This window comes from Salvelinus alpinus, chromosome 30, assembly GCF_045679555.1.
Source record: "Salvelinus alpinus chromosome 30, SLU_Salpinus.1, whole genome shotgun sequence".
Lineage (NCBI taxonomy): Eukaryota > Metazoa > Chordata > Actinopteri > Salmoniformes > Salmonidae > Salvelinus > Salvelinus alpinus.
In genome coordinates, this window is record NC_092115.1 from 16225759 (window position 1) to 16246636 (window position 20878).

Below are 20878 nucleotides of genomic sequence, written 5' to 3' on the forward strand. Positions count from 1 at the left end.
ATTTCTAAGCAAACAGCTGGAGGCAGGGCTTTCTCCTATAGAGCTCAATTTTTATGGAATGGTCTGCCTATCCATGTGAGAGACGCAGACTCGGTCTCAACCTTTAAGTCTTTATTGAAGACTCGTCTCTTCAGTAGGTCCTATGATTGAGTGTAGTCTGGCCCAGGAGCGTGAAGGTGAACGGAAAGGCACTGGAGCCTCGAACCGCTCTTGCTGTCTCTGCCTGGCCGGTTCCCCTCTCTCCACTGGGATTCTCTGCCTCAAAACCTATTACAGGGGCTGAGTCAATGGCTTACTGGTGCTCTTCCATGCCATCCCTAGGAGGGGTGCGTCACTTGACTGGGTTGAGTCACTGACATGATCTTCCTGTCCGGGTTGGTTCCCCCCCTTGGGTTGTGTCGTGGGGGAGATCTTTGTGGGCTATACTCGGCCTTGTCTCAGGATGGTAAGTTTATGGTTGGAGATATCCCTCTAGTGGTGTGGAGGCTGTGCCTTGGCAAAGTGGGTGGGGGTTACATCCTACCTGTTTGGCCCTGTCTGGGGGTATCGTCGGACGGGGCCACAGTGTCTCCCAACCCCTCCTGTCTCAGCCTCCAGTATTTATGCTGCAATAGTTTGTGTCGGGGGGCTAGGGTCAGTCTGTTATATCTGGAGTATTTCTCCTGTCTTATCCGGTGCCCTGTGTGAATGTAAGTATGCTCTCTCTAATTCTCTCTTTCTCTCTCTCGGAGGACCTGAGCCCTAGGACCATGCCTCAGCACTACCTGGCCTGATGACTCCTTGCAGTCCCCAGTCCACCTGGCCGTGCTGCTGCTCCAGTTTCAACTGTTCTGCCTGCGGCTATGGAACCCTGACCTGTTCACCGGACGTGGTACCTGTACCAGACCTGCTGTTTTCAACTCTCTAGAGACAGCAGGAGCGGTAAAAATACTCTGAATGATCGGCTATGAAAAGCCAACTGACATTTACTCCTGAGGTGCTGACCTGTTGCACCCTCTACAACCACTGTGATTATTATTATTATTTGACCCTGCTGGTCATCTATGAACATTTGAACATCTTGGCCATGTTCTGTTATAATCTCCACCCGGCACAGCCAGAAGAGGACTGGCCACCCCTCATAGCCTTGCTTCCTCTCTAGGTTTCTTCCTAGGTTCTGGCCTTTCTAGGGAGTTTCTGTACAGCACTTTGTGACATCAGCTGATGTAAGAAGGGCTTTATAAATACATTTGATTGATTGAACTTGAAACTCTTGACCCGCTCCTCTAAAGCCCCGTCGATGTTAATGGGGGCCTGTTCAGCCCGCCTTTTCCTATAGTCTGTAGAAATATAGGCCTAAGTAAGTTATGTTATTAAGACTTAACAGGATGCCTACAGCTTGATGGTGGTTATACAAGGCTGCTATATTAAGTCCACAAATGATAACGACATTACTTATTATTATAATGATGATCATAATAATAATAGTAATAATTACAATAAGGAGATTATTATTATACATTTTATTTTTCAGACAATTTGGAACAGTGTAAACAACACTAAATAAATGATAAGTAATAACAAAGAAGCTGTTCTAACAAAAAAATTGTAAAGCCTTTTTACAGCATTGCAAAGATTAAAAACAGACGAATTTGTGAAATTGTTTATCCGACATGTTGTGGTTGCGTGAGGCTTGGTGCTCACAGAATCAGTAGGCTATTAAACAAACACTCAAACAGAAGCAGGATCTGTCTTAGTTCTGTAGATATACAGTATATAGATGATTTATAAAGCCAGGCACATTTAACAGTTAGGCTATTGATTATAGGCCTAATCGAGTTGGGGTTTCCTCTCTCCTCATTTTTCTTAGACAATTAAGTCAAGGGCTGTTTCCTCATTTCCTAACTCCGCTGCTGCCTCCACTGCATTGTTCTCAACACCAATATGCTGGTTAACTATTATGCACATAGCAACATGGTCTAGGAAAAGGCGCCAATTCAACAGTGCTGCGGACAACGATCACTATCCAACGTGGGAAAAAGCGTTGTTCTTACCATAATATAACCATATACTGTACAATTAAAGTAGCACATGTCTTAGAGTGATGGACTGTGCCATCCCCATGGCCTCCACAATGGATCAGTCCACTCAGACAGGCACGAATCAGACAGGTGTCTTGTACACCCTGAACAATTTTTGCCACTGCTCGACTCAAGAAATCTCGGTCGACCAACAGCCTATCGACCAGTCAACTAAATGGGGTCACCCCTAATGGTAACAGCTAGCATGCGCTAATGCTAGTTAGCAACCGAGATAAAGCTAGTTAGCAACTTCCTTCAAACTTCACGAAGACACCTCACTGGTAATGCTCAGGGAAATGGCTGAAACATGATATGAAACATGAATAGGGCCCTTTTCAATCAAACCCAATATGCAGGGGTTTCTGGGATATTGAAAACCGCTGCATTCTTTGTTTGCTCTGAGATAGCATGTCTGAATCCAAGAGAAACTCCCTCCCCTCCCTTTATTTTACAGTACAAAATATAGTTATTCTGGTACGGTGTCCATATTAGGACAGCCTCAGAGTTTCAAGGAGTTGGAATGAACGCAGGACAGTATATAAGAGTCTATAATGACCTTGCCAGCAGGCACCCACTGTCAGCTGGGTGTCGATTGACGAGGGATGGATGGGCCAATCGTCCGTCACCAGGTAGGGTTCGTAGGTCACGCCATCCACAAAGAGCGTCACGGCAGGAAAAACCACGTTGATCACGTAGTAGTGCCACTCCTTATCACAGATCTGTAAGACATAGGGACATGATGTTAGCATTGAGTTAAACCCACCAATGAGTTGTGTAGATCTAGTTGGTATTTAAGCACATTGATAATCACCTTCCCACATACTCATACTTCATTGGATTCAATAAGATATAATACTGTAACAAACAAACCCATGTGGATGATATTTCTTAAATTAACAATTTATTTATGGTTATCATAAAGCCCAAAACCAACAATGCATGTTTGGAAGTCTCCCTCTCAATCTCAGTAATGAAAAACACATTAAACTTCATTCAGATTCATCCCGCTTCTCTCTTGTTAATTTGTTCTCAGGATAATTAATGAAGTTTAACTGTAAGGAGTTGCTCATTAAGGGGACATGGATTTACGAGCGCTAAGTCAGGGGACCATCACACAACTTTTTCATTAAGCCCAAAACACTAACTTATTCCAAAACCTCCCTGGGGGAAGAACCAAAGCCTGTCAAATCCAGCCCAGCAGTCAGTCAAGCACCAGCCAATCGAAAGGAAATTGACCCAGCTCAGCTCTTATAATAATAGTGTTATGTTCCCCCCCTGGCAAGTGTCTAGTGTTGAGATACTTCCAGGGAGAAGTTGGCCCCACGCTCTGATCTTGAATCAGCTTTTAACTCCCCAACTGTAAGTTGTAACTATCAGGGGGTACACTGCGAAACTGACCTTGGATTAGATGTTTGAGGGGCAATTGCGGCGTACATGGTTGAGATCTATTGTGGAGGGAGATAGCTGTCAAATAGTAGTACTGCAGCACTGTAGATGATTGGATAGAATCCCCCACGCACAGAGCTAGGATCAGCTTTCAACTCCCAATTCAATTCCAAACTGGCTTTAGATCAGAAGTTGAGGGAAACTTCATTCTATTAAATCAACTATATGGAGGGAGATAACTGTCAAACAGTGTGTTTGTAGATGTCTCCAGAGTGCTCTGAGGAGTTTATCATTCAAGTAATGCAATCTCATGCTGCTGATTTACCAGTGAGCCTTGAACAACCTCTCTAGTCGGCGCACAAGGCAGTCAGGCATGGCTAACTCCTTCCCTGATGCCTCGCACACCCAGGAAGCCTTTCATGCTCACAAACATGAGGCATCATTTAAAATGTTGTTTTCTTTAATCAGTGTGAGTAAGACCGCATTAGGTCAATCCGCTGTCGGTAAACACCGATACGCGGCCCACGCAGTGGTAAACACCGATACGCGGCCCACGCAGTGGTAAACACCGATACGCGGCCCACGCAGTGGTAAACACCGATACGCGGCCCACGCAGTGGTAAACACCGATACGCGGCCCACGCAGTGGTAAACACCGATACGCGGCCCACGCAGTGGTAAACACCGATACGCGGCCCACGCAGTGGTAAACACCGATACGCGGCCCACGCAGTGGTAAACACCGATACGCGGCCCACCCAGTGGTAAACACCGATACGCGGCCCACGCAGGCATAGATGTGAATATATATATTGTATATACCTATACAAAGGCACTTGTAGTCACCCACACATAAACATACACATCCCTACGTGTGCACGGACGCATGCAAGTTAGACTTATGTCCACAAATGTACCTATTATATGACACTTGAAGTCGGAAGTTTACATACACCTTAGCCAAATACATTTAAACTCAGTTTTTCACAATTCCTGACATTTAATCCTAGTACAAAATCCCTGTCTTAGGTCAGTTAGGATCACCACTTTATTTGAAGAATGTGAAATGTCAGAATAATAGTAGAGTGAATGATTTATTTCAGCTTTTATTTCTTTCATCACATTCCCAGTGGGTCAGAAGTTTACATGCATTCAATCAGTATTTGGTAGCATTGCCTTTCAATTGTTTAACTTGGGTCAAATGTTTCGGGTAGCCTTCCGGAAGCTACCCACAATAAGTTGGGGGAATTTTGGTAAATTCCTCCTGACAGAGCTGGTGTAACTGAGGCAGGTTTGTAGGCCTCCTTGCTCGCACATGCTTCTTCAGTTCTGCCCACAAATTTTCTATGGGATTGAGGTCAGGGCTTTGCAGAGGTGGGACCAAGTCATTGTTTTACAAGTCACAAGTAAGTCTCAAGTCTTAGCACTCAAGTCCCAAGTCAAGACAGGCAAGTCCGAGTCAACTCTCAAGTCAAGACCGTGACGTATCAAGTCAAGTCTCAAGTCCTAAACTTTGAGTTTCGAGTCCTAAACAAGTCATAATGTGCTCTTCACCAAATGTAATACCATTTCATATTAGTATATTACATTTACGAAAATCATGAATGCTTTTAAAAATATCTATTTATTACTTTCCAAATAAACGTTATATTTCCATGGAAATACATGGGTAGCCATGAGAAAGACCTGCACTTGTACTTTTTCTATAAAAGCAGAGACCCGACTATGTTTGTTAAGCTTTCAACTCTGAACCATTCTTGGTGATGGTTGATTGCTTCATTTTTGCAAATCTTATAATAAAATTGTTGTTTGAAAGAATCTGCAGTCTGTCTTCCTATAGAATTATTTATCTGACAGAACTCAAAGCTAAGATCCTATCAAGCTATAGGACAACAACAAAGAGAGAATATTTAATCACCTCATCACTTTATGTTTGCCATCCATGCTTGACTTTAACTACAACAGAATAAGATGCCACTTTGGTTTAGCTGGTGTTATGTGACAGTGAGGTGTACACAGTGTTCATTCTCCATACCTCCTTCACAACATAACTAATGTCCCTAAAGCAGTGATTATGTAGCTGTTACAGAACGGTGAACGCAGAATTTTTCACCAGCTTACAGTACATGCGCCCTGTAATGAAAAACACATAAAAACAATCTCTGACACACACATACACACAATCAATCTCTCTGCATCTGTCTCATGCACACACACACGTAGATGCAGACACACACACACACACGTAGATGCAGACACACACACACACGTAGATGCAGACACACACACACGTAGATGCAGACACACACACACACACGTAGATGCAGACACACACACACAGCTAGGCACTGTGTAAATATCAACAGAGACATCTGTTTTCTCTCCACCTCTTGATTCACTTCGGTTTCACCGTTAATCTGTCTGTTGTCAGCAGATTGCATCTTGACCTTCAGATCTAACAAAAGACATGAATAAAAACCCAAGAACAGGTTGGAGTGAAAAGCGTGGTCTTCCTCGATACCTTTCAGTTTTTTTGGAGAGATGAGAGAAATGCCTTGCAGGCTACACACTGACATTCCTGTTTTCTCTCATCAGGCATATACAGTAGGTCTGCACTGTGTTGTGTCCCATTGACTTGCTCACTAGCCACATATAGGCACAAGTGTAATGTTCTTCTGAAAACAATAAAAAAATTGTGCTACGCCACTAAAGAGCGTGGACCATAACAAAAATCCTGACAGAAAAGCGTATCTGTTCGACCCATTCAACCAATTCCGTTTCTATGACGCACTAGCAGAAAGTGATTCTGGTCCTAAACGACCCACCCACTTCCTGTGAAAGCATTGTTGGACTCTGATGAATACGACCCTGGACTCTGACACAATAGAGGTGGGAGAAGGGGATGGAATGAGGTGACAGCTCTCCCTCTCCTTTCTCTTCTCCCTGATAAGGAGTGTATGTTATATGTGCTCCAGTACACAGCTACACATCACAGCCTACTGAAGCATGAGATTGGCTGACTGTTGGAAATGGGCCGATGGTGTCAAATAGAATTCTGGGGCCCCCACTGTCAAGATCTCTTCCGGGCCACTCATAAACAATAAGGCCCTCGCGGAGAGCTGAAAATGGTGTAACACTCTCTTAAGTCATTTCCTCTGGTACGAATGATTAAGCGTGGAAATAGTAGTGTAAACTACAAGACTGTCGTGTCAAATGAATAGAGAGTTTAATAGTCCACGTTTCGGTCCCGGGTTATTACATTTCTGCAGTGGCCCACAGAAGGGAATGTCATATAAAACAATGGAGTTAAGGAAAAATAGTTGATGTTAGGTACATTTGAATGTTATTGGATATGAGGTGATAGTGTACATTTGAATGTTATTGCATATGAGGTAATAGTGTACATTTGAATGTTATTGGATATGAGGTGATAGTGTACATTTTAATGTTATTGCATATGAGGTAATAGTGTACATTTGAATGTTATTGTATATGAGGTAATAGTGTACAGTTGAATGTTATTGGAGGTAATAGTGTACAGTTGAATGTTATTGGAGGTAATAGTGTACATTTGAATGTAATTGGAGGTGATAGTGTACATTTGAATGTTATTGGAGGTGGTAGTGTACATTTGAATGTTATTGGAGGTGATAGTGTACAGTTGAATGTTATTGGAGGTGATAGTGTACATTTGAATGTTATTGGAGGTGATAGTGTACATTTGAATGTTATTGGAGGTGATAGTGTACATTTGAATGTTATTGGATATGAGGTGATAGTGTACATTTGAATGTTATTGGAGGTGATAGTGTACATTTGAATGTTATTGGAGGTGATAGTGTACATTTGAATGTTATTGGAGGTAATAGTGTACATTTGAATGTTATTGTATATGAGGTAATAGTGTACATTTGAATGTTATTGTATATGAGGTAATAGTGTACATTTGAATGTTATTGTATATGAGGTAATAGTGTACATTTGAATGTTATTGTATATGAGGTAATATTGTACATTTGAATGTTATTGGAGGTGATAGTGTACATTTGAATGTTATTGTATATGAGGTAATAGTGTACATTTGAATGTTATTGTATATGAGGTAATAGTGGATATTTGAATGTTATTGGATATGAGGTAACAGTGTACATTTGAATGTTATTGTATATGAGGTAATAGTGTACATTTGAATGTTATTGTATATGAGGTAATAGTGTACATTTGAATGTTATTGGATATGAGGTAATAGTGTACATTTGAATGTTATTGGATATGAGGTAACAGTGTACATGTGAATGTTATTGGAGGTGATAGTGTACATTTGAATGTTATTGCATATGAGGTAATAGTGTACATTTGAATGTTATTGTATATGAGGTAATAGTGTATATTTGAATGTTATTGGAGGTGATAGTGTACATTTGAATGTTATTGAAGGTGATAGTGTATATTTGAATGTTATTGGATATGAGGTGATAGTGTACATTTGAATGTTATTGGATATGAGGTGATAGTGTACATTTGAATGTTATTGGAGGTGATAGTGTACATTTGAATGTTATTGGTGGTGATAGTGTATATTTGAATGTTATTGGATATGAGGTAATAGTGTACATTTTAATGTTATTGGAGGTAATAGTGTACATTTGAATGTTATTGGAGGTGATAGTGTACATTTGAATGTTATTGTATATGAGGTAATAGTGTACATTTGAATGTTATTGGAGGTAATAGTGTACAGTTGAATGTTATTGGAGGTAATAGTGTACAGTTGAATGTTATTGGAGGTGATAGTGTACATTTGAATGTTATTGGAGGTGATAGTGTACATTTGAATGTTATTGTATATGAGGTAATAGTGTACAGTTGAATGTTATTGTATATGAGGTAATAGTGTACATTTGAATGTTATTGTATATGAGGTAATAGTGTACATTTGAATGTTATTGTATATGAGGTAATAGGGGATATTTGAATGTTATTGGATATGAGGTAACAGTGTACCTTTGAATGTTATTGTATATGTGATAATAGTGTACATTTGAATGTTATTGTATATGAGGTAATATTGTACATTTGAATGTTATTGGAGGTGATAGTGTACATTTGAATGTTATTGTATATGAGGTAATAGTGTACATTTGAATGTTATTGTATATGAGGTAATAGTGGATATTTGAATGTTATTGGATATGAGGTAACAGTGTACATTTGAATGTTATTGTATATGAGGTAATAGTGTACATTTGAATGTTATTGTATATGAGGTAATAGTGTACATTTGAATGTTATTGGATATGAGGTAATAGTGTACATTTGAATGTTATTGGATATGAGGTAACAGTGTACATTTGAATGTTATTGGAGGTGATAGTGTACATTTGAATGTTATTGCATAAGAGGTAATAGTGTACATTTGAATGTTATTGTATATGAGGTAATAGTGTATATTTGAATGTTATTGGAGGTGATAGTGTACATTTGAATGTTATTGTATATGAGGTAATAGTGTACATTTGAATGTTATTGTATATGAGGTAATAGTGTACATTTGAATGTTATTGTATATGAGGTAATAGTGTACATTTGAATGTTATTGGATATGAGGTGATAGTGTACATTTGAATGTTATTGGAGGTGATAGTGTACATTTGAATGTTATTGGTGGTGATAGTGTACATTTGAATGTTATTGTATATGAGGTAATAGTGTACATTTGAATGTTATTGTATATGAGGTAATAGTGTACATTTTAATGTTATTGGAGGTGATAGTGTACATTTGAATGTTATTGGAGGTAATAGTGTACATTTGAATGTTATTGGAGGTGATAGTGTACATTTGAATGTTATTGTATATGAGGTAATAGTGTACATTTGAATGTTATTGTAGGTGATAGTGTACATTTGAATGTTATTGTATATGAGGTAATAGTGTACATTTGAATGTTATTGGAGGTGATAGTGTACATTTGAATGTTATTGTATATGAGGTAATAGTGTACATTTGAATGTTATTGTATATGAGGTAATAGTGTACATTTTAATGTTATTGGAGGTGATAGTGTACATTTGAATGTTATTGTATATGAGGTAATAGTGTACATTTGAATGTTATTGTATATGAGGTAATAGTGTACATTTTAATGTTATTGGAGGTGATAGTGTACATTTGAATGTTATTGTATATGAGGTGATAGTGTACATTTGAATGTTATTGGAGGTAATAGTGTACATTTGAATGTTATTGGAGGTAATAGTGTACATTTGAATGTTATTGGATATGAGGTGATAGTGTACAGTTGAATGTTATTGGAGGTGATAGTGTACATTTGAATGTTATTGGAGGTGATAGTGTACAGTTGAATGTTATTGGAGGTGATAGTGTACAGTTGAATGTTATTGGAGGTAATAGTGTACATTTGAATGTTATTGGAGGTAATAGTGTACAGTTGAATGTTATTGGAGGTGATAGTGTACAGTTGAATGTTATTGGAGGTGATAGTGTACATTTGAATGTTATTGGAGGTGATAGTGTACAGTTGAATGTTATTGGAGGTAATAGTGTACATTTGAATGTTATTGGAGGTGATAGTGTACAGTTGAATGTTATTGGAGGTGATAGTGTACATTTGAATGTTATTGGAGGTAATAGTGTACAGTTGAATGTTATTGGAGGTGATAGTGTACATTTGAATGTTGTTGGAGGTGATAGTGTACAGTTGAATGTTATTGGAGGTGATAGTGTACATTTGAATGTTATTGGAGGTAATAGTGTACATTTGAATGTTATTGGAGGTGATAGTGTACATTTGAATGTTATTGGAGGTAATAGTGTACAGTTGAATGTTATTGGAGGTGATAGTGTACATTTGAATGTTATTGGAGGTGATAGTGTACAGTTGAATGTTATTGGAGGTGATAGTGTACATTTGAATGTTATTGGAGGTGATAGTGTACATTTGAATGTTATTGGAGGTAATAGTGTACAGTTGAATGTTATTGGAGGTGATAGTGTACATTTGAATGTTATTGGAGGTAATAGTGTACATTTGAATGTTATTGGAGGTGATAGTGTACATTTGAATGTTATTGGAGGTGATAGTGTACAGTTGAATGTTATTGGAGGTGATAGTGTACATTTGAATGTTATTGTATATGAGGTAATAGTGTACAGTTGAATGTTATTGGAGGTAATAGTGTACAGTTGAATGTTATTGGAGGTGATAGTGTACATTTGAATGTTATTGGAGGTGATAGTGTACATTTGAATGTTATTGGAGGTGATCGTGTACATTTGAATGTTATTGGAGGTGATAGTGTACATTTTGATCAGGTGGCACTGGGTCTCAAAACACTTGAACAGGACTACACAGTACATACAGAAGGTATTCAGACCCCTTGACTTTTTCCACATTTTGATACGTTACAGCCTTATTCTGAAATTGATTAAATGTTTTTTTTTTATCATCAATCTACACACAGCACCCCATAATGACAAAGCGAAAACAGGTTTTTAGAAATTTTTGAAAAAACTGAAATATATTATTTACGTAAGTATTCAGACCCTTTGCTATGAGACTCAAAATTGAGCTCAAGTGCATCCTGTTTCCATTGATCATCCTTGAGATGTTTGTACAATGTGATTGGAGTCCACCTGTGGTAAATTCAATTGATTGGACATGATTTGGAAAGGCACACACCTGTCTATATACCAAAAAATGTCTGCAGTATTGAAGGTCCCCAAGAACACAGTGGCCTCCATCCTTCCTAAATGGAAGAAGTTTGGAACCAGCAAGATTGTTTCTAGAGCTGGCTGCCCGGCCAAACTGAGCAATCGGGGGAGAAGGGCCTTGGTCAGGGAGGTGAACAAGCTCCAGAGTTCCTCTGTGGAGATGGGAGAACCTTCCAGAAGGACAACCATCTCTGCAACACTCGACCAAATCAGGCCTTTACGATAGAGCAGCCAGACGGAAGCCACTCCTCAGTAAAAGGCACATGACAGCCTGCCTGGAGTTTGCCAAAAGGCACCTAAAAGACTCTCAGACCATGAGAAACGAGATTCTCTGGTCTAATGAAACCAAGATTGAATCTTTGGCCTGAATGCCAATCGTCACATATGGAGGAAACTTGGCACCATCCCTACAGTGAAGCATGGTGGTGGCAGCATCATGCTGTGGGGATGGGTTTCAGCGGCAGGAACTGGGAGACTAATCAGGATCAAGGGAAAGATGAACGGAGCAAAGTATAGAGAGATCCTTGATGAAAACCTGCTCTAGCGCGCGCAGGACCTCAGACCGGGGCAAAGGTTCACCTTCCAACAGGACAACGACCCTAAGCACACAGCCAAGACAACACAGGAGTGGCTTCGGTACAAGTCTCTGAATGTCCTTGAGTGGCCCAGCCAGAACCCAACCGAACATCTTTGGAAAGACCTGGAAATAGCTGTGCAGCGACGCTCCCCATCCAACCTGACAGAGCTTGAGAGGATCTGCAGAGAAGAATGGGTGAAAATCCACAAATACAGCTGTTGTGTCAAGCTTGTAGTGTCATACCCAAGAAGACTTCAGGCTGTAATCACTGCCAAAGGTGATTCAACAAAGTACTGAGTAAAAGGTCTGAATACTTATGTAAATGTGATATTTCATTTAGAAATTTTTTATTTGCAAAAATGTCAAAAAATCAGCTTTTGCTTTGTCATTTTGGGGTATTGTGTGTAGATTGATGAGGGGGGAAACTATTGAATGATTTTTAGAACAAGACTGTAACGTAACAGAATGTGGAAAAAGTCAAGGGGTCTGAATACTTTCTGAATGCACTGTATATCTAGGAGATACTGTATAAGAAAGCTCTGGAAATATGTGTTTTTTTTGGGCACAAAACTACCTCCAATACTTCCATTCATTTGTATGGGTTACCTGTGGGGGTCATAGCGCAAAACAGAGAACACCATCGTGTTCGTGAGAGCCTCTCGTTTCCAAAGTGTCATATTAGTTTGTAGCCCAAACAGTTTGTACACTACAGACAGAAGTTGGCACATCCACATTACCTGCTTCAGATGTTTTCGTGAGAAGACCGGTTTTCAGGATACCTTATGGTTTGACAAACACCACTGTAGCTCTGCCACCTTCCATCGCAGATGCGGAAGGCCCACGTGTTGTATTGAGACGCAGCCCCAGATATCTGGAGCATAAATTGACAGATTTTGATGGGAATTATTTTATTATGTTATTTAGATTGACTCTTAAGGATTTTAATGATTCAGGGAGTGTTTCTCTGTTAGCCCTGCAGCACGCTAGCCTGCTTTAGATTCACACACCCACCAGCTGAACATTGCATTAAAACATAGCATTATCCAGAGAGGGATGGGATCAGCTCTCCAGCCTCCTCTGAGTCCACTGACTATCTACAATTACCAACATAAGGGAGCTGAGTCTGTTGGGTGGAGCTGTCATGGGAAGCATGTTACACTGTCATTTAAAGGAGTAGGATCAAGATCTGTGTAGACTAGAGAGAAGGTTAGACTCTCGTCCATGCATACCAAATGGCCCCGTTCATGTTATGTGATCGTTATGAGCCAAAAGGGGCTTATGGGTAAGCCTCAGTGAAAGTTTGCCAGTGTAGTCTGGAGGCCAGTATCAGCTACTTGTCAATAGCCTGTCAGGAAGAAGAGTCTGTTTGACAAAAAAAAAGTCTGCAAGAGCATGGTTCATTCTATATGTCCTATACTTTACTGAACAAAAAATATAAATGCAACAATTTCAATGATTTTACTGACTTACAGTTCATATAAGGAAATAAGGCAAATTAAATACATTCATTAGGCCCTAATCTATAGATTTCACATGACTGGGCAGGGGCGAAGCCATGGGAGGGCATTGGCCGACCCATTTGGGAGCCAGACCCAGCCAATCAGAATGGGTTTGTCCCACAAACGGGCTATATTACAGACAGAAATACTCCTCAGTTTCATCAGGTGTCTGGGTGGCGTGTCTCAGATGATCCCGCAGGTAAAGAAGCCGGATGTGGTGGACCTGGGCTGGCGTGGTTACACGTGGTCTGTGGTTGTAACGCCAATTGGATGTACTGCCAAATTCTCTAAAACGATGCTTATGGTAGAGAAATTACCATTAAATTCTCTGGCAACTGCTCTGGTGGACATTCCTGCAGTCAGCATGCCAATTGCATTTCCCTTGATCCCTCAAAACTTGAGACATCTGTGGCTTTGTGTGACAAACTGCATATTTTAGAGTGGCCTTTTATTTTCCCCAGCACAAGGTGCACCTGTGTAATGATCATGTAGTCTAATCAGCTTCTTAATATGCCACACCTGTCAGGTGGAGGGATTATCTTGGCAAAGGAGAAATGCTCACTAACAGGATTGTAAACACATTTCTGCACAACATTTGAGAGAAATAAGGTTTTGTGCGTATGGAAAATTTCTGTAATATTTTTTTTCAGCTCAAGAAACCAACACTTTACATGTTGCGTTTTTTTATTTAATTTTTTAATGTTTTTTTGTTCACCCCTTTTTTCTCCCCAATTTCGTGGTATCCAATTGGTAGTAGTTACAGTCTTGTCTCATCGCTGCAACTCCCGTACGGACTAAGGAGAGGCGAAGGTCGAGAGCCATGCGTCCTCCGAAACACAACCCAACCAAGCCGCACTGCTTCTTGACACAATGCCCATCCAACCCGGAAGCCAGCCGCACCAATGTGTCGCACTAAGGAAACACCGTACACCTGGCGACCGTGTCAGCGTGCACTGCGCCCGGCCCGCCACAGGAGTCGCTAGTGCGCGATGAGACTAGGATATGCCTGCAGGCCAAACCCTCCCTAACCCGGACGACGCTGGGCCAATTGTGCGGCGCTCCATGGGCCTCCCGTTCGCGGCCGGCTGCGACAGAGCCTGGGCTCAAACCCAGAATCTCTAGTGGCACAGCTAGCACTGCGATGCAGTGCCTTAGACCACTGCACCACTCGGGAGGCCCACATGTTGCGTTTTTGTTCAGTATATAATCCATTGTTTAATAGATCAACTGATCAACTGATCAACTGACTGACTGACTGACTGACGGATGTGACTGACTGACTTAATGATGTGACAACCGTTAAGCTAACCAACTAGCTAACACACATGTATGTGTTACTGTATATTCCTGGCCTAACTTTGTAAGAGACTGTGTGTGTGTGAGAGAGAGAGACTGCACTATAGGTGTGTTCCTCCTCCCATCCCCCTCCCGTCCCCCTCCCCTCCCTGGGTGCGACCCACTGTTGTACCCCTGCATTATTAATGCCAGTCCATTACATGGCAGAGCAATGGCACCAAGGTGATTCAGTTCTAGCCTCTGCAGAGGTACAGAGTGATGTGTCTCAATACACCATGGAACCATGGCAGCACGAAACACTATAGGAGGGGGGAGGGAATTTAAAGACGCACATCTTGGTTAATAAAAGAGCTGACTGGAAAATATGACATGTAATTACTTTTGATATATAGGTAGGAGTATATTTTCTGAGAAAAGTCCTAGCAAAAGTGTACACTCAACTTACTTTTGTGGGTTTGGAGATCTGTGCCCCAGCCCCTTTCTGTCCCAAGAGGGACCCTTTTTGGCTTCCTAGAGACCAGAAGTAATAGCGTGCACATCCTAATTGATGTTGGGCGGTGAGCGTTAGGATATCCAGCCAAAGAAATCATTGCCCCACTCCAAACACGTCCTGTTTACTGAATTAAGGACAGTCTGATTTTACAGGCTCTTTGATGAAAGGATTTTTGTTGGAACCTTTGAAATGAAATCTCTCTCTTTTATTTTCTCTCTCATACTCACATGCTCTACCTTTATCTCTCTCTCTCCCCTCCCTCTCTCTGGCAGATGAGTGGAATTTGCTCTGTTAATGTGGCGATAGAGCTGTAGTCTGTCTGAATAATTTAGTATTCATGATTATTTCAAGCTTTAAACAGCCCTTTAGGTACATCAGGAATGGGCTTTTATCCCAGAGAAGAGAGGGAGAAAGAGAGAGTGTCAATAAGTCTGCCAGCTGAATACAGAGAGCTGAGATTCGGCTCATGTTTTTCTCTTTTTTATTCTCTCATTTTGTTGAGTTTACTTGTCACAGAGCTTGGCGAAGGTGACATCAAATACACCTTACTCCATGGCTTTGAGAAAACTAAACAAAGCACACTATATGGCTGGTCCTGTAGACTCTGTTGTAGGTCTCAAAAAAGACGTAGCCAAAGGTAATTTAGAGAGTGTTAAAAGAAACATACTGGAGCTACTCATATATTCCCTACAAATCAGCCGGGTTAGACAATCTGGACCCTCTCTTTCTAAAATTATCCGCGAAATTGTTGCAACCCCTATTACTAGCCTGTTCAACCTCTCTTTCATATCGTCTGAGATCCCCAAAGATTGGAAAGCTGCCGCGGTCATCCCCTCTTCAAAGGGGGAGACACTCTAGACCCAAACTGTTATAGACCTATATCCATCCTGCCCTGCCTTTCTAAAATCTTTGAAAGCCAAGTTAATATCAGATCACCAACCATTTTGAATCCGACCGTACCTTCTCCACTATGCAATCTGGTTTCAGAGCTGGTCATGGGTGCACCTCAGCCATGCTCAAGGTCCTAAACGATATCATAACCACCATCGATAAAAGACAGTACAGTGCAGCCGTCTTCATCGACCTGGCCAAGGCTTTCGACTCTGTCAATCACCGCATTCATATCAGCAGACTCAACAGCCTTGGTTTTTCAAATGACTGCCTCGCCTGGTTCACCAACTACTTCTCAGATAGAGTTCAGTGTGTCAAATCGGAGGGCCTGTTGTCCGGACCTCTGGCAGTCTCTATGGGGGTGCCACAGGGTTCAACTCTCGGGCCAACTCTTCTCTCTGTATATATCAATGATGTCGCTCTTGCTGCTGGTGATTCTCTGATCCACCTCTACGCAGACGACACCATTCTGTATACATCTGGCCCTTCTTTGGACACTGTGCTAGCAAACCTCCAAGCGAGCATCAACGCCATACAACACTCCTTCCGTGGCCTCCAACTGCTTTTAAATGCTAGTTAAACTAAGTGCATGCTCTTCTTTTTAATTTTTAATTTTTTAATTTTTAAAATTAATTTTTTTATCCCATTTTCTCCCCAATTTTCGTGGTATCCAATCGCTAGTAATTACTATCTTGTCTCATCGCTACAACTCCCGTACGGGCTCGGGAGAGACGAAGGTCGAAAGCCATGCGTCCTCCGAAGCACAACCCAACCAAGCCGCACTGCTTCTTTAACACAGCGCGCCTCCAACCCGGAAGCCAGCCGCACCAATGTGTCGGAGGAAACACCGTGTACCTGGCCCCCTTGGTTAGCGCGCACTGCGACCGGCCCGCCACAGGAGTCGCTGGAGCGCGATGAGACAAGGATATCCCTACCGGCCAAACCCTCCCTAACCCGGACGACGCTATGCCAATTGTGCGTCGCCCCACGGACCTCCCGGTCGCGGCCGGCTGCGACAGAGCCTGGGCGCGAACCCAGAGACTCTGGTGGCGCAGCTAGCACTGCGATGCAGTGCCCAAGACCACTGCGCCACCCGGGAGGCCCAAGTGCATGCTCTTCAACCGATTGCTGCCCGCACCCTCCCACCCGACTAGCATCACTACTCTGGACGGTTCTGACCTAGAATATGTTGGACAACTACAAATACCTAGGTGTCTGGTTAGACTGTAAACTCTCCTTCCAGACTCACATTATGCATCTCCAATCCAAAATTAAGTCTAGAATCAACTTCCTATTTCGCAACAAAGCCTCCTTCACACATGCCGCCAAACATACCCTCGTAAAACTGACTATCCTACCGATCCTTGACTTCGGCGATGTCATTTACAAAATAACCCCCAACGCTCTACTCAGCACACAGGATGTAGTCTATCACAGTGCCATCCGTTTTATCACCAAAGCCCCATATACTACCCACCACTGTGACCTGTATGCTCTCGTTGGCTGGCCCTCACTACATATCCATTGCCAAACCCACTGGCTCTAGGTCATCTATAAGTCTTTGCTTGGTAAAGCCCCGCCTTATCTCAGCTCACTGGTCACCATAGCAACACCCACCTGTAGCACGTGCTCCAGCATATATGTTGCACTGGTCATCCCCAAAGCCAACACATACTTTGGCTGCCTTTCCATCCAGTTCTCTGCTGCCAATGACTGGAACGAATTACAAAAATCTCTGAAGCTGGAGTCTTATATCTCCCTCTCTAACTTTAAGGATCAGCTGTCAGAGCAGCTTACCGATCACTGTACCTGTACACAGCCAATCGGTAAATAGCACACCCGACTACCTCATCCCCATATTATTACTTACCTTCTTGCTCTTTTGCACCCCAGTATCTCTACTTGCACATCATCATCTGCACATCTATCACTCCAGTATTAATGCTAAATTGTAATTATTTTCGCCTCTAGGGCCTATTTATTGCCTACCTCCCTACCCTTCTACATTTACACACACTGTAAATAGATTCTTCTATTTTTCTTTTATTTTGTGTTATTGACTGTATTTTCGTTTATGTGTAACTCTGTGTTGTTGTTTTTGTCGGCACTGCTTTGCTTTATCTTGGCCAGGTCGCAGTCGTAAATGAGAACTTGTTCTCAACTGGCCTACCTGGTTAAATAAAGGTGAAATTTAAAAAAAAAAATATTTTTAATATATCGTTTTCTTGTGAGTCATAGCACAACAGGCCGGCGTCGACATCTCTGCTCTCCTGCGATTGACTCCTTAACCTGTTTTATGTCTATGTTGGCCTGGTATGGTTCCCAATCAGAGGCAGCTGTTTATCGTTGTCTCTGATTGGGGATCATATGCAGGCAGCCATTTCTCCACTGTTTTTTTGTGGGATCTTGTTTTGAGTCAGTGCATGTGGCACCTCAGTACTGCACGGTCATTGTTGGTTTCTTTTTTTTCTTTTTTTAGTTTCACAAAATAAAAGATGTGGAACTCAGAGCACACTACGCCTTGGTCTGTTTATTCTACAGACGATTGTGACAATAGCGCAACAGAGAGCCACACTTCTAAGTGTCCATGCCTTACAAATCACTCTATGTGCAACCATGAATCAATTCAATTAGGCAGCCTAGTCCGGATAGGCGCTAAATCACACATTGAATGGAACTGATTCCCTTCCATCCATTCTCTATCTACACCAAACAGAGCACCGAGCCCAATCAATCTCATCCAAAACAATGGAGCTTCTTAACAGGGTGGGGGTACGAAAGGAGGGGTGTCACCCAGCATGGTAAATATATATACAGTGGGGAGAACAAGTATTTGATACACTGCCGATTTTGCAGGTTTTCCTACTTACAAAGCATGTAGAGGTCTGTAATTTTTATCATAGGTACACTTCAACTATGAGAGACGGAATCTAAAACAAAAATCCAGAAAATCACATTGTATGATTTTTAAGTAATTAATTTGCATTTTATTGCATGACATAAGTATTTGATACATCAGAAAAGCAGAACTTAATATTTGGTACAGAAACCTTTGTTTGCAATTACAGAGATCATACGTTTCCTGTAGTTCTTGACTAGGTTTGCACACACTGCAGCAGGGATTTTGGCCCACTCCTCCCTACAGATCTTCTCCAGATCCTTCAGGTTTCGGGGCTGTCGCTGGGCAATACGGACTTTCAGCTCCCTCCAAAGATTTTCTATTGGGTTCAGGTCTGGAGACTGGCTAGGCCACTCCAGGACCTTCAGATGCTTCTTACGGAGCCACTCCTTAGTTGCCCTGGCTGTGTGCTTCGTGTCGTTGTCATGCTGGAAGACCCAGCCACGACCCATCTTCAATGCTCTTACTGAGGGAAGGAGGTTGTTGGCCAAGATCTCGCGATACATGGCCCCATCCATCCTCCCCTCAATACGGTGCAGTCGTCCTGTCCCCTTTGCAGAAAAGCATCCCCAAAGAATGATGTTTCCACCTCCATGCTTCACGGTTGGGATGGTGTTCTTGGGGTTGTACTCATACTTCTTCTTCCTCCAAACACGGCGAGTGGAGTTAGACCAAAAAGCTCTATTTTTGTCTCATCAGACCACATTACCTTCTCCCATTCCTCCTCTGGATCATCCAGATGGTCATTGGCAAACTTCAGACAGGCCTGGACATGCACTGGCTTAAGCAGGGGGACCTTGCGTGCGCTGCAGGATTTTAATCCATGACGGCGTAGTGTGTTACTAATGGTTTTCTTTGAGACTGTGGTCCCAGCTCTCTTCAGGTCATTGACCAGGTCCTGCCGTGTAGTTCTGGGCTGATCCCTCACCTTCCTCATGATCATTGATGCCCCACGAGGTGAAATCTTGCATGGAGCCCCAGACCGAGGGTGATTGACCGTCATCTTGAACTTCTTCCATTTTCTAATAATTGCGCCAACAGATGTTTCCTTCTCACCAAGCTGCTTGCCTATTGTCCTGTAGCCCATCCCAGCCTTGTGCAGGTCTACAATTTTATCCCTGATGTCCTTACACAGCTCTCTGGTCTTGGCCATTGTGGAGAGGTTGGAATCTGTTTGATTGAGTGTGTGGACAGGTGTCTTTTATACAGGTAACGAGTTCAAACAGGTGCAGTTAATACAGGTAATGAGTGGAGAACAGGAGGGCTTCTTAAAGAAAAACTAACAGGTCTGTGAGAGCCGGAATTCTTACTGGTTGGTAGGTGATCAAATACTTATGTCATGCAATAAAATGTAAATTAATTATTTAAAAATCATACAATGTGATTTTCTGGATTTTTGTTTTAGATTCCGTCTCTCACAGTTGAAGTGTACCTATGATAAAAATTACAGACCTCTACATGCTTTGTAAGTAGGAAAACCTGCAAAATCGGCAGTGTATCAAATACTTGTTCTCCCCACTGTATATATTTTATTTAACTAGGCATGTCAGTTAAGAACTAATTCTTATTTTACAATGACGGCCTACCCTGGCCAAACCCTCCCGTAACCCGGACGATGCTGGACCAAATGTGCGCCGCCCTAATGGCATAAGTAGATGTAAGCAGATAAGCACTCAATAGATGTTGTATTGACAAGCGCTGAGAGTAATTTTCTGCTAGTACCACCCGGGCCAGCAATCGAAGCCAGATGCGATGATAATGGGGCTGAGAGTTGCTCAGCATCGGCCGATGTGATTGGTTGGATCAGGAGATACTGGACCAATCACGACCCCCTTTCTCTGATGTGTCCTAAGATGATCAGGTGTAGTCATATATATACGCGATAACTTCGGGACGCCAATCAATGTGTTGACCCCGCAAACGCAAACAAATCTTTGGCCATCGACCTCATGCGCCATCTCAAGATTCTGTGAGATTAATATCTGTGCACTTGGCTCACAGCTTCTAGTTTTCATAGATTTCCTCCCTCGGTCTATGGGTCGA

At 42.0% G+C, this 20878-nt stretch overlaps 1 protein-coding gene across 1 annotated transcript in view; it reads right to left on the bottom strand.

Annotated features, from left to right (window-relative positions):
* The window catches only part of LOC139560558 (calsyntenin-2-like), a 258095-nt gene that overhangs the window by 16744 nt on the left and 220473 nt on the right, over positions 1 to 20878 (bottom strand). Inside the window, exon 9 of the mRNA XM_071377438.1 lies at positions 2617 to 2779. Coding sequence (XP_071233539.1) covers positions 2617 to 2779 — 163 coding nt within the window. The remainder of the gene's footprint in view (positions 1 to 2616; positions 2780 to 20878) is intronic.